Raw genomic sequence first — 14,755 nt, 5'->3', positions numbered from 1 at the left:
CATTCAGTGGGCTCTGAGACAAAGAACTCCCATATGGACCATTCTTTGTAATTCTGCTTCAACCCTACCCTGCATGGCTGCTGGGATTTTGCGTGCAGGTTTTACAACTGTTGGTCTCCAGTTTCATTGAATATGTTACTGGAAGCTTTCCAATCTCGTCCTTGAAAAGGTCTGGATATTCAGAATAAATTTGGCTTGCAAAGCTTTAAACTTATATTTGATATATTTGAAGAAAGAAATATTATAAGAAAGAAAGACAAAGATAGATAGATAGATAGATAGATAGATATGGACAGCAGATGCACAAAGTTCCATCTCTAGGATGTAGCTCAGAGAGCGTTTGCTAATTGGGAAAATGTCAAGACGTTGACATCGGATCGCGAATGCTCTCCAGCCGATGTGTGGACGATGCAAAGCTGTAAATCCCGGCCGCTCTGCATGGCCTTTCTAGGACCTTTATAATTTATTTATGTCAAACCTGCCCAAGGCCATAATTGTCACATATCCCGTGTCTCCTGGACTCCATTTCCCACAATCCTCCTGTTCTCCACACCTGCACTCACTTCCCTCGTCATCTCCCCATCATCACAGATCATCTTCACCTGGACCTCCTCGTCAGCACTCCCTATATATATGGACTCACTCCCTTCACTCCTTGTCTGTTCTAATGTTAATGTTACCTATGTTTGGATGTTGTCTCTTTCGTTGTACCAATAAAACCTGTTTGCTGGTGGAAGTCCGTGAACGCTTCGTCTCTACAACAGCCAAACGTAACAGAAGAATAGACCATTACCGCTGGACTTCCATTCAAGCAAGATGGGATTGTTTCTTATTCCTGTGGCTCCTGCTCCCCCACAGCCTCTCACGCCGACATCAGTGGCTGAACAGCTCGTCGGTCTTTTCCAGGTTGGACGTTCGCTGGAGAGGTATGTGGAGGAGTTCGTAGAGCTCGCTTATTTGTCAGACTGGTCCGAGGCTCGTTTGATCGCCCTGTTTCTGGATGGACTGGACGAGGACACAATCCGTTTTTATGAACCTGACGATTATGTTTCCTTAACTGATACTATAAATTTAATTTTGTATTTAAACGGTTCCAAATTCCTAGTCGAAGAGGTTCAGGATTTTAAGTGTCCTTCTCGTCCCGGAAACACGGGCGGTCTGGCCAGTCTGTCAAACTCCATCTTCCTCCTCATACCCCTCCAGTGAACTGTCTTCCTGTGTCACCCTGGGCTCACACACCTCCGCTGGGTCCAGAAGGCGGAGGAGGAGGAATAGAAAGACCGTAGAGCCCTCTCCAGTTTGCACAGAGCCCTCTCCAAACTCCGCTGAGCCCACTCCAGTGCCAGTGGGGCTTCTGGTCGAATATGAGGGGATGGACTGGACCCCTCTTCAAGTTTCTCCAGTCTCCGCCGAGCCAGCATCTCCACTCTCTGCCGCCGAGCCAGCATCTCCACTCTCTGCCGCCGAGCCAGCATCTCCACTCTCAGCCGCCGAGCCAGCATCTCCACTCTCAGCCGCCGAGCCAGCATCTCCACTCTCAGCCGCCGAGCCAGCATCTCCACTCTCAGCCGCCGAGCCAGCATCTCCACTCTCTGCCGCCGAGCCAGCATCTCCACTCTCTGCCGCCGAGCCAGCATCTCCACTCTCTGCCGCCGAGCCAGCATCTCCACTCTCAGCCGCCGAGCCAGCATCTCCACTCTCTGCCGCCGAGCCAGCATCTCCACTCTCTGCCGCCGAGCCAGCATCTCCACTCTCTGCCGCCGAGCCAGCATCTCCAGTCTCTGCCGCCGAGCCCTCTGCTCCAGTCTCAGCCGCCGAGCCCTCTGCTCCAGTCTCAGCCGCCGAGCCCTCTGCTCCAGTCTCAGCCGCCGAGCCCTCTGCTCCAGTCTCAGCCGCCGAGCCCTCTGCTCCAGTCTCAGCCGCCGAGCCCTCTGCTCCAGTCTCAGCCGCCGAGCCCTCTGCTCCAGTCTCAGCCGCCGAGCCCTCTGCTCCAGTCTCAGCCGCCGAGCCCTCTGCTCCAGTCTCAGCCGCCGAGCCCTCTGCTCCAGTCTCAGCCGCCGAGCCCTCTGCTCCAGTCTCAGCCGCCGAGCCCTCTGCTCCAGCCGCCGCCGAGCCCTCTGCTCCAGTCTCCGCCGAGTCTGCAGCTTCAGTCTGCCAAGAGCCCACTCCAGCCCACAAACCCACACCTTTCCTGAGACTCCTGAAGGCCCTCCTAAACTTCCCGAAGTATTTTTTTTTTTTGGGTGGGGTACATGTGGGCGTCACACATGTGGGTGGGGTTCAAGAACCACCGTGGCCACCCACGGCCTCTGACCCTCCATGGCTGCCCACAGCCTTTGACCTGCCATGGCCGCCGTCAACCCCTGACCCGCCATGGCCGCCCACGGCCCCGGACCCGCCATGGCCGCCACCGTCTCCAGACCCGCCATGGCCGGCACCGTCTCCGGACCCGCCATGGCTCATGGTGATGTCCGTCCCTCTCCCTGCACTGGTGTGAGGTCTCCAGGACGTCCACCCCCCCCCCCCAGTTGTTACATCTACGGCGCGAGGTCGCACCTACCGGGAGGGGAGGTACTGTCACATATCCCGTGTCTCCCGGACTCCATTTCCCACAATCCTCCTGTTCTCCACACCTGCACTCACTTCCCTCGCCATCTCCCCATCATCACAGATCATCTTCACCTGGACCTCCTCGTCAGCACTCCCTATATCTATATATATATATATATATATATATATATATATATATATATATATATATATATATATATATATATAGACTCACTCCCTTCACTCCTTGTCTGTTCTAATGTTAATGTTACCTATGTTTGGATGTTGTCTCTTTCGTTGTACCAATAAAACCTGTTTGCTGGTCGAAGTCCGTGAACGCTTCATCTCTACAACAGCCAAACGTAACAATGTCTTTACATTACACACCATATGCGCTGCTTTCATTGACGCTCTCTCTTTCTCGGGGATCGCGCTGCCCCCTTTGTTACAGAACACATGCAAATTTCATCCCTCAAAATAGCCATATTTGAGAACTCAAACCGTTTGCATCTCTAGATATAGATGTAGGTCATTTAACATTTCTATCGTAAAACAATTGGCTGATATTAAATAATTAGCAACCTCATCTCACCTCGCTCTCTTCAACGCTAAACTGGTGGAATACATGCTCTACGGAATACATGCTCTACGGAATACATGCTCTACGGAATACATGCTCTACGGTAAGCCCACCTGCTTTGATTTGATTGGCCATCTCAGTCATTTTGACACTGATGAGCGCTGTTAGACCACTGAGGCAGACCAGCAAAAAAACAAAAGTACCTTGTAAACCGTTTTTCATCCTAACATCAAACAGAGACGTACGTAACTTTTGTGGTATAGGCTATTATTTACCGTTTACGGTGCTGGCCAGATGACATTTTTCAAAAAATGCCTTTGAACTAAGTGCCTAAGCCAAATATTGTGTCGGAGACAGATGACAAGGGGCAGCCAGTGAATTTGGGTCTTTAAACTGCTCATTCAACTACACGTTCAAAAACACTTATTCATTTAAAGAGAGATATAATGAAACTGTTGAAGTCATTTTAACTTTGAAGTTAAATGGCCTAAAGGACATACGCAAGTAATCGCACACACTCAGTCGAGCTCTCTCACATTCACTGTCTGTTTAGGCTTGCTTAGTACCAATCTACAGAGCCTCTGTACAAATCACCATGGTACACATTATGCTATCATTAACTTATTTAATATTTAGTACATATGCATGAGGTGTGAAACAAGAAGGACATAACCTTTCAAAAATTAAAAAACATGCAAATATCACGGTTGCTGCAGTTTTTGCAGTCCTCTGTGGCTGGCTTGTCAATAGTGCGGTATTGCAATATTGCAGTTACTGTGACAGCCATAATCTTTTGAGTTAAATAGGAATTATGGAAAAACTGTTCCAGAATTCCTGGGGGGTGGGATGGCGGAGTGGTTAACCACCAAACCGTGTAATTTGTTGCTTCTTCACCACGGTAAGAAACAATCCCATACCATCACACCCCAACTCTCCCGTCATCTAAGTTTAAAAATGAATCACTAGTATTCGCTGGGTCACATGAGCACAAATGATAAGATTACTTCCTCTCAGTGACCATTGCATGTACCCTTCACTAATAGGCCCTTAGTAAAGGGATTCAGTTTTTCACTTTTGTTTGAAACACTAATGGCGTCCTTTTCTCAAAGTGCCCTTCAAGAGCTCAAATATGCCGTTTGGAATTTGCCCTTGAATACACGCCTAATAGTGAACCTTTATCGAGGTTAATGTCAGAGAGAGCGGCTATGTCAGACAGATAATCCTCTTCATGTTAAATTATTGCGATGCGTCTGCACATAGGTAATTCTTCAGGTTTTAAGTTTTGGATATTATTTTTGTCAAAATGAAACGTTGGTTAACAACGCAGGAAGGCCAGCGGAGGAGACCTGAGACGCACCATCGTCATGCCTTTGCAGTATGATGCAGGAGCAGCACGTGCTATTGTCCTTTCACAGATGCCAGGTTTGCAGTGCGCAACTGATCTGAGGCTGTTTAACACAAACACAACATTTACTTATTTTTATTTTACATCCAAATGTTGTTACTGAACATGGCTTGTCAGCATTGTGATTCTCTTTGTATACTCTATATTTCATAGATGTCACGTTTAAATGTTTTATTAAATTCATTACTTTATATTTATGTAAACAGGGTTCCCACTCTAAGCCAAATGTCAAATTCCCTGACTTTTCCTTGACTTTCACAAACTAAAAAGCTGTATTTCCATGACCTATAATGAATGGACTGAGCAGATGAAAAACAGCCACAAACAGTATTTTTCAAACTTTATTTACTTATTCACAGTTGTTTTATAACAAATCTAACTTAAACACATACACACTACTTTTTTTTCTTTTATTTGTTAAATGGACTGATACTATTCTACAGAAATTAATTGTTTTCAGGGGTTAAACACAAGGCTTTTCTGTTTGTGATCAAGTTCATTCTTCACATTTAGTTTTTGCAGACCGTGTTAGACTGTTTGACTGAGCAATCAATGTAAGATTGCCTACACTTTGTGCCTTTAATGCAAGGTCATCAGCAGATTGCTCCATAGCTGAGGCATCCTCCTGGAGGTCTGCTCTCTTTTTCTTCAGCTCATCAATCTCATCAGAGTTTTCCTTTTCACGTTTAGTTTTTCTGCTCCTCGAGATGAAAGATGTGTCACTGTCTTGACAAGGATGCAGACTGAAGGCCTTATTTACCACAGTTATCAATTCCCCCTACTGACCTAAAATGACCCACACTTTCCCTCATGTTTTCAACCTCGATTTGTTTATTGACTGAAAAACTTAGCTCCACGGTTGCATTTCCATGCAAGAGCATTAGGAGGAGTGCCACAACATTCCACAGTGTTTCGTACACCTTTTCTCTTGCTTTTTTATAGAATAGGGTATCTACCTGACCTGTGACAGGATTGAAGTCAGTGAAATCTGCCCTTCTCTTCAGCAGTCTTATTGATGAACTTCCTGTACTGTTTGCGAATATCAATCACACTCATTTTCTTCTACTTGTTTGGTCTCAGTGAGCAGTTTGAGGATGTTTTTCAACTTGTTGATGCATGATGAATCTTTATTGCTTGCCATCCTCCCTGGATCATGCTGCACACAAGTGGAGATTTTTCTTGTGATTTCCCTGCAAGTGTCAGTAAGCACTTTCTGCAATCCATCCTGAACTCCAACACTCTCTTCTCACTAATCTTATGTGATGACACCAGTTCCTTCAGCATTTTGTCTGCAGAGAACCCCACATGAATTTTAGTTGCATGAATGAGATTGTTTTTGTCTGTGCCATCTATTGACATCAGTTTTAATACTGTGTTTGCATTAGCAATCATATCAGGCTTGATAAAATGATCCATAATTGACCTGTTTGATATAGATTCAAGAAAGGTGCAACCTTTGGAGTCAACAGTGTGTCTCTGCACCTTTCTTTGACAGTAGTATAGGATCTAGTTCCAGGATTAGGGAATTTGCCTGCCTCTATTGCATTCACATATTTCTTTAAGTTCGTCAATATATTGATCATTCCCTCTGTAACTGGGACATTCTCTACCCATCTTGTTTTACAGAATTTGAGTGGCATAAGAGGAGATGTTTGTCCGACAGCTTTAGCATAAATGGAAACTAAAATTTAAAGCAACAAACTAAAATCCCTGATATTCCATGACTTGGACAAAAAAATATAAAATTTCCTGACTTTCAATGTGTGGAATAGAAATTTTAAAATTCCACGACCCGTGGGAACCCTGTATGAACTAATACTTTTGATTTATATATTACGTTGCTCACGCAAGTGGAAAAATATTAAAACATAAGCTTTATGTTTAAAGCCATGATTGGTAATGTGTTTGTAAAGGCCCCTAATTTATTTATTTATTTGCCAAACAACGGTAATTTTCTTTAAACCTGCCAGTTACGGAGACTGTCTGTGGAACTATTTCCCAGTGGTGTAAAGTATTTAAGTAAGTAAATGCAGTTAGTAACTGTACTTAAGTATCTTTTTGGCTACTTTGTATCAAGATATTAGCAACTTTTACTCTTTACCTGACACAAGTAAACAAGTAAATATATGTTTCACTCCAATACTTACATTACATTTTGCATGGCACCTAATATTTCTGCAGCAGTTTCGGCTATAAAAAAGGCATTGTAGGTATTATATCTTGTATGTTTGCCTTTACGCACCCAAACTTGCCAACAAGGCTACTTTACATGAATGCAAGTGCATTAGCAGTTAGTTGTGAATCTCAGGTGTTTGATTTAGGAGATGAGGCAGATAAGGTATCTGTGCTTTTATTCAAGTATGGTTTTCAGGTACTCTTTACACCTCTGCTATTTCCAGAGTGACAACGTCTAAAACAGCTCTCTTTCGAGTGAATCCTCATGTGCTCCTTAAGGTTACCCATTAATCTGAAACTCTTACCACACTGATCACACATGAATGGCTTCTCTCCAGTGTGAATTTTCATGTGACAATAAAGTGACGATTTATGTGCGAAACTCTTTCCACACTGATCACATGTGTATGGCTTCTCTCCAGTGTGAATTCTCATGTGAAAATAAAGTGACAATTTATATGCGAAACTCTTTCCACACTGATCACATGTAAAAGGCTTCTCTCCAGTGTGAATATTCATGTGTTCCCTAAGGATTTGTTCCCGTGTAAAGCCATTCCCGCACAGAGTGCAGGTGTAAGGCTTTTCTCCAGTGTGAGTTCTCATGTGGTCTTTAAGGCCTCCTTTTTGACTGAAACTCTGTCCACATTGCTGGCAGGTGTAAGGCTTTTCTCCAGTGTGAATTCTCATGTGTCTTTCAAGGCTTCCTTTTACATTGAAACTCTTTCCACACTGTTGGCAGGCGAATGGGCTTTCTCCAGTGTGAATTCTCATGTGGACTACAAGGTGTCCTTTATGACTGAAACTCTTTCCACACTCTTGACAGGTGTAAGGCTTTTCTCCAGTGTGAATTCTTATGTGTCTTTCAAGGCTTCCTTTTACATTGAAACTCTTTCCACACTGTTGGCAGGTGAATGGGCTTTCTCCAGTGTGAATTCTCATGTGAATTCTCATGTGGACTACAAGGTGTCCTTTATGACTGAAACTCTTTCCACACTCTTGACAGGTATGACGCTTTTCTCCAGTGTGAATTCTCATGTGTGCTGTAAGGTTACCTTTCTCACTGAAACTCTTTCCACGTTGTTGGCAGGTGTAAGGCTTTTCTCCAGTGTGAGATCTTGTGTGGATTTCAAGTTTTCCTTTTTCACTGAAACTCTTTCCACACTCTTGACAGGTATGAGGCTTTTCTCCAGTGTGAATTTGCATGTGGTATTTAAGGCTTCCTTTTTGTTTGAAACTCTTTCCACACTCTTGACAGGTGTAAGGCTTTTCTCCTTTGTGAATTCTCAAGTGGATTTCAAGTTTTCCTTTTTCACTGAAATTCTGTCCACACTGTACGCAGGCGAATGGACTCTCTACAGTGTGAATTCTCATGTGAACTTTAAGGTTTCCTTTTCGAATGTAACCCTTTCCACACAGTTGGCAGGTGTAAGGTTTTTCTCCAGTGTGAGTTCTCATGTGGACTTTAAGGCTTCCCTTTTGACTGAAGCTCTTTCCACATTGCCGGCAAGAAAAGGGTTTCTCTCCAGTGTGAATTCTCAAGTGGACTTGAAGGTTTTTATGTCGATCAAAACTCTTTCCACACTGTTGGCAGGTGAAATATCTTTTAGTTCCTGTCTTTTGAACTCTTTTTAGTGAGGAAGTCTTTTTAGCCAGCGTTGACCTTTCCCCAGTCATAAAATCATGTTTATCATAATGTTCTTTCTCTTCTTCCCTTTCATTAAGTTCATGGCTAGCCTCTCTCAGTGCTGTTAGATCTAGAACAAAAATAGACAAAACAATTTAGACATTTAAAGCATCAAAACCAACAACATGTATGATCTATACCAGGGGTGTCCAAACCTGTTCCTGAAGAGCTACCATCCTGCAGATTTCAGGTCCAATTCCAATCAAACACACCTGAACCAGCTAATCAGGATTTTCAGGGTTCCTTGATAATTACAGCAGGTGTGTTGGAGCAGGGTTGGGACTGAAGTCTGCAAGACGGTAACTCTCCAGGAGCAGGGTTGGACACCCCTGATCTATACCATACCCTATGGATCAGGGATGGGCAGCTTTGGTCCTGGAGGACCTGCATAGTTCAGTTTTATCTCTATTTAAATACATGTGCCTGTAATTTTCAAGCAGTCCTCAAGAATAAGGGTTAAATATTGGGGTTGGGTTAAATTTTGCAGGTGTATTTGATCAAGGATGGAGCTAAACTCTTCAGAATAGTGTCCCTCCAGAACCAGAGTTGCCAATCCCGTCTATAGATCTTATACTCAATACACCAGTGGTTTTCAAACCTGGTCCACAGGGACCCACCACTGCACATTTTGTATGTCTCCTGTATTTTTCACATCTGGTGAAGATCATCAGCTTGTTAGAGGAGAGCTGACATTGATAGAGAAATTTGCAGACTACTATTCCTGTTCACCAATAAGGCGAGAACCAGAACTGTTAAAACCTAAATATACTTGAATTAATTAAGTTAATTGAAAAGTCAACTATGCTATTAGTAATAGAAGATATTTGTCATTGTAATGATGTCAGACATAGCACACACAAAAGTAGTAGCTGTTCCGTACTGCGGCACGGTTAGCGATCTCACTACAGCCGTTCCGAGCCTAATCTCTTCAAGCGGGCCAGGGCATGGTACGGAGGAGCAATCACACTAGCCAAACAAACTAGACTTTGAGGGTCAAAAGTGCTCACAAGTGTGAGTACACCCTTAATTTTGGTTTAAGACACATTTTGAGAATAATTTATGACACAAAACTTTCCCACCATTGACAGAATTTTCCTGGGATACGGTAGGGGTGCTTTTACTTATCTGAATCAGTACAAAACCTCCAGATCAAAACACAGAAGAAGCAGCAGCAGGAAGAAGCGATAAAAGCTTTGATCAAGTACATGCAAACTAATGCAATCATCTGTGTTATTTTTCTTGACATATTGCATGTTCAGCTATTCATACAACAGAATCTTCTGGGGTCATTAAAGTTTTGTAATAATCAAAAATGCTGGTGATGGCTGGCAACTTAAAAAAAATAATAACAATTAAAAAATTAATGCTTATGAGATGTGCTTTCCTCAGCACAAAACTTACATTTTACAGTTATACTGTTTCTTGTAAATGTCCAATACTAGCAGAATCTGTCTAGTACTTTACATGTAACTCTCTAAGCTCTTGATTGCTTGAAATCTGCTATGGAGCCGACCTGTAGTCAGTTGTCAGTTTTTTATAAAATAAACTATAAAAGGACTTTTTTAAATGCTTGAATATGTGCCACACTTATTGCTGCCAGCTGGTGGCATCATGACCATAAACAATAATTAATCAGCTCCCATGATTACACATAAAACCTCAACATGATCTAAATCAGGGGTTTTCAGTAGGGATGTACCAATACCAGTATCAGTATTGGGCCGATACCAAGCTCATATACTTGTACACGTACTCGTAAAAATACCCCCGATACCAAAGAGCGCTAGAGAGCAGCACATGGAGTAGGACGTGTTTTCAATTAGCTCCGTCACACTTGTTGAAATGAATCATTTAAAACTTCGTTGCTCTTGCTAAATTTGATCACTCAACATAATTAATATGCTAATGATGAATAAATCTAAAAAGACTGTCAAAAAGGCTCGTCCTCATCAGCCGACACAGTGGAAGGCACTTTAGCAAGTTTATCACAAGAGAATGTGTCTCTGAAGTCCAAGGTAACGGGTTTAGAGGCCAGATCTCATTGACAAATTATCAAGATAGCTGGTCTTTGTGAGAACATCGAGAAGGGCAACCCCACACAATTTGTCTCTGGCCTATTGCCTTCACTATCGGGAGAAGATCATTTTCCGCGTGACAAAGGTTGACCGAGGTCACCGCATTGGCCCCATTGTGAACAACAGACCGCAAGTTATGATTGCCAGGATACATCATGATACAATTAAGACTAAGATACTGCGGCTCGCCCGTAACCAAAGCCCGCTCTCTGTTTTGATGGGAGTCATATCAGTATATTTCCAGACTTTCCAGCAGAGGTGTCTTCCCAATGCAAACTGCTTGACGGTCCACGGGAGAAACTAAGGGCTAAAGGAATAAAATATGGCCTGCTGTACCCTGTACATCATGGTAGGACTTAATTCCTAGCTGCTGATGGCCTGCATAATCCATATTATATATGGATTATGTATATATATATATATATATATATATATATATATATATATATATGTGACTTATATTTAATAATAGCGCTTATTTTACAATTAATTTAGATGTTTTTGAGAGATGCGAGCTCCAGGGCATCAACGGCCATTCAGGGGTCGTGTAAGCGCCGAGAACAGCTTCATCTCGGGCAGTGCTTCAGGGATTTACCGCTGGCTCTTATAGTGGTTAAACATGAGACATAATTCAATTTGAGTACATAAAACGGGCAATCTTTGGTCTTATTAATCTATTATTTGTTCCACAGCAAGTCAAATTGTGCTATTGTGCTTATAAACCCAACCGCCAGATGTCAGCGTTATCTCAGAACGTAAACTGATGCATAGCCGGAGAAGTGCTAGGTGCATCAATAGCGTTAAGCCCCGGGTATACTTCGGCCGTCCGCGTTCGTGCACCGTCCGCATGACGTAATTTTCGTCATGCAGTGGGCTCACGGCCGTGTGGACGGTGCGCGTGCAACAGCGCAAGCAGGAAAGAAGATTCCACTAGGTGACAATACACACAGTACTGAGCACAATGTGCAGTCGAAGAAGAATGAGTAAAGAGCGATTCAAAAACAAGAAGAGTAAACTCAAGAGGCATGCCTTCTCCATCATTTTTGATTCCTGTTATCTTGGTGTATCTTCTGAACTATGTTGCAATGGTGGATGCACTATTTTTCTTCTCTGATCCTGCCCAACGAATGTCCCATTGATGAAACAAGTCTGGTAAAGAGTATAGAAAAAATTTGTATTGCGCATGTGTCGAACTCGGTCATCTGCGCGCATCCGCATCCATTTAGTATACTTTGAAGGATGTGCGGACACGACCGGGCGCGGAAAGTGAAGTATACCCGGGGCTTTAGCATCAGATTGACAAGAGTCAGCTGTTTGCAAAATAGACCATGTTATATAATCCAAAACTCGGGAAACTCACTGAATCTGCCAATGCCATCCGTACTCCTGAGAGGTGTTTGATAGAATGTGATAAGTACTGCACGTTTTTCTCTCAATAACAAAATAAACAGACAACAAAAAATGACAGCAGTGGCAGCATAAAGAAAGCATCTGATCATAGCGATGTGGATATGTTTGCAACAGCTCTGTTGTACTGAATCATGATTTGGATCGTGTGTCAAACTGCCAATGGCTGAAATCATGTGACTTTGGTGCTACGAACAGCAGATTTGATACACTGATTCATTTATGATCCGAAGCTTCCTGAAGCAGTGGTTTGAAATCTTTTAAATATTTTGAAATATTTTGTTTTGTTTTTTTGGCACTCCAAAAACAAATATGTTTGTAGTACCTTTATGGACCTTGAGAGAGGAAGTGTCATTGCTCCCTATGCAGGCCTCACTGAGCCATCGGATTTCAACTAAAATATCTTCATTTGTGTTCTGAAGATTAACGAAGGTCTTGCGGGTGTGGGACGGCATGAGGGTGAGTAATTAATGACACAATTTTCATTTTTAAATCCGGTGGCATGGCAACAGCAATCGAGATATCAAAAATCTGTTCGGAATTTTACATCAACAAAGTCTTGGGCTACGTTCACACTGTCAGTCCAAATCTGATTTTTGTGCATATCTGATTGAAATCAGATTTAGCAAGTGTGAACTGCAAAAAAAATAAATAAATCACATGAAATGCAATTTATACAAATACATTTCAAGCTACATTCATGTGTGGTTTGAAATCCTATTCAAATCACATTTAAAGTGATGTAGTTACACACTATAGTAATGAGTTAATAATGCTTAATTATGAAATTAAATCAAACCTCAACCCTACCTCTATAGTAAATAAATGTAGTTAAAATTATCAGGAAAATTTAATTCTGAAGTGAACTAATCCTTTAAAATTACTCAGCTCTTCTTTGAGTGATTACAATGTAATCGTCATCTTAAAATAAAGTAACCAATTAAATTGCCGTTTGTGTTTGACCAGTAGGTGGCACTGTCAGTTAATTGATGTGGTCAGTTTGGCATAACAATGACACAGAGTTTGGTGTCAATATGCAAAACCATTGCAGAGTCACGGCTTTAGATCATTTTTGGTCATTTTGCAGTGACGTTTTTTTGTGTCTCAAGGTACAACAGTACTGTAGAAAAAGCAAATTTCATGTTTTGTTTAATTATAGCACCACCAATTTTTTATGTGTCCTCACAATGAGCCCATACATACAGTGTGTCAAGCTTGGTAAAAATATCTCATTGCATTTAGGAGTTACACATAAATTTATATTTATGAGCACATAACAATGACCCTTGTCTGACTTTGTATTTATTTGGCACTTACAATCAAAATTTTGACTTTTGGCTTGCAATATTAATGGGTTATTAATGAAAATTCTGTCATCTACTCACCATTATGTTTTTCCAAACTTATACAAGTTCTTCTGTTGAACAAATGTTGGTAATCAGACAGCTTAAAATTTCCACTGACCTCAATAGTACTTTTCTTCTACTGAGGAAGTCAATGTTTGGTCAAGATTCTTCAAAATATCTTCTTTTGTGTTCAGCAGAAGTAAGAAACTCATACGGGTTTGGGACGACAGCAGAATTTTCATTTTTGGGTCAACTATCCCTTTAATGTTTATTCACACAAATCCAGTGCTGCTGATTTAATTTGTTAGTTTAACTGAACTTATTTCAGTTTGTATCAGAACTTTTACAGAACATGTAAATGTCAACCATGATCATTTTGTCACAACATGTAATTTTCACACCATTTCATCTGTCAGCGCTTATTGATTTCCAAACTACACCAAACCACAAATGACAAGATGATTATTTTCACTGGTTTCATCAAATATTATCAGTTCACTCTGTTCAAAATGTTTTACACACTTGCCCTGCTGACTTTCCTCCATATGACACACACACATTAAATTATTATTTATAAAATAATTGTTTTGCTTGATTTAATGTTCAATTACTGCTGTTTATGTTCAGGTATGTTAAAATGTAAGTACAGCACTTGTTTTTTTGTTTTTCATACAAGTTTTTTTGTTTTTCATTGTTCTCTATTCAGAAGTAGATGTTGGGTTTTATGTTGTAGAAAATATTCTCTATTTCTGTAGAGCTGGACATTTTAGGATCAATAAAATGATGAGAATAAAACCAACCTGTTTGTTCCTCAATATCTTCAATCTTCATGTCTTCAGTCTCATCTTTAATAATTATCTTCATATCTTCAGTCTCCTCTTTAATAAACTCCATCTGTAAGAAAAGAATAACAAGAGTTAATAGTCTTCACCTGTTAAAAAACATTCAAAACTAACGCTGTAAATTAAACACTTCATATTTAGAAGTTTATGATCTACATTTGGTATTTAATGAATTATAGATTATATCTAAATGATTACTCTTTGATGAAAACATGATTAGTTAGTTTGTTAGTGTTTGTTGTTCTCGTTCATGTTTGAGCAGCACGTGTCGTGATTCACTGAATCATTTCTCAAAGTGTTTGATTAAATTGACTCGGAGTTGAAAAGTTCATCATAACTCTCCAGAGATTGAACTCGAGTTCATGATAAACTGATTTATGATTTATATAGAGAGAAATGAGACGCATGTTTACTCTTTCTCATCAGTGGATATGAGATTTACTCACACATACTGTTCATTACAGTTAGATAAAGAATCACAATGTTACATTAAAATGTAAATAAACTCATTTCACATCGCTTGTTTAAAACAAAACACACTATAACTATAAATCACTGAACTGTTTCTATCGATTAAAACAGGTTAAATTCTTAAAACAAACCTTTCTTCAGCAGAATCACAGCAGATGCAGGAGCTCGGCGCAGTCTTATGACGTCATGTCGTCACTCCAAAATAAAAGTCCTGTTCAGA

General features: G+C 41.2%; 1 protein-coding gene across 1 annotated transcript in view; it reads right to left on the bottom strand.

Moving 5' to 3' along the window:
* LOC125245641 (zinc finger protein 271-like) overlaps positions 1-14,329 on the bottom strand; it is a 243,294-nt gene extending 228,965 nt beyond the window's left edge. The window contains exons 1-2 of the mRNA XM_048156351.1: positions 14,023-14,329; positions 6,995-8,464 (exon numbers count right to left, since the gene is read on the bottom strand). Coding sequence (XP_048012308.1) covers positions 6,995-8,464; positions 14,023-14,116 — 1,564 coding nt within the window. The 5' untranslated portion in view covers positions 14,117-14,329. The remainder of the gene's footprint in view (positions 1-6,994; positions 8,465-14,022) is intronic.
* Positions 14,330-14,755: the final 426 nt, after the last annotated feature.

This window comes from Megalobrama amblycephala, linkage group LG1 (assembly GCF_018812025.1).
Source record: "Megalobrama amblycephala isolate DHTTF-2021 linkage group LG1, ASM1881202v1, whole genome shotgun sequence".
Classification (NCBI taxonomy): Eukaryota; Metazoa; Chordata; class Actinopteri; order Cypriniformes; family Xenocyprididae; genus Megalobrama; species Megalobrama amblycephala.
The sequence above is the reverse complement of the archived record's forward strand: the minus strand, read 5'-3'. Positions and strand labels throughout refer to the sequence as shown.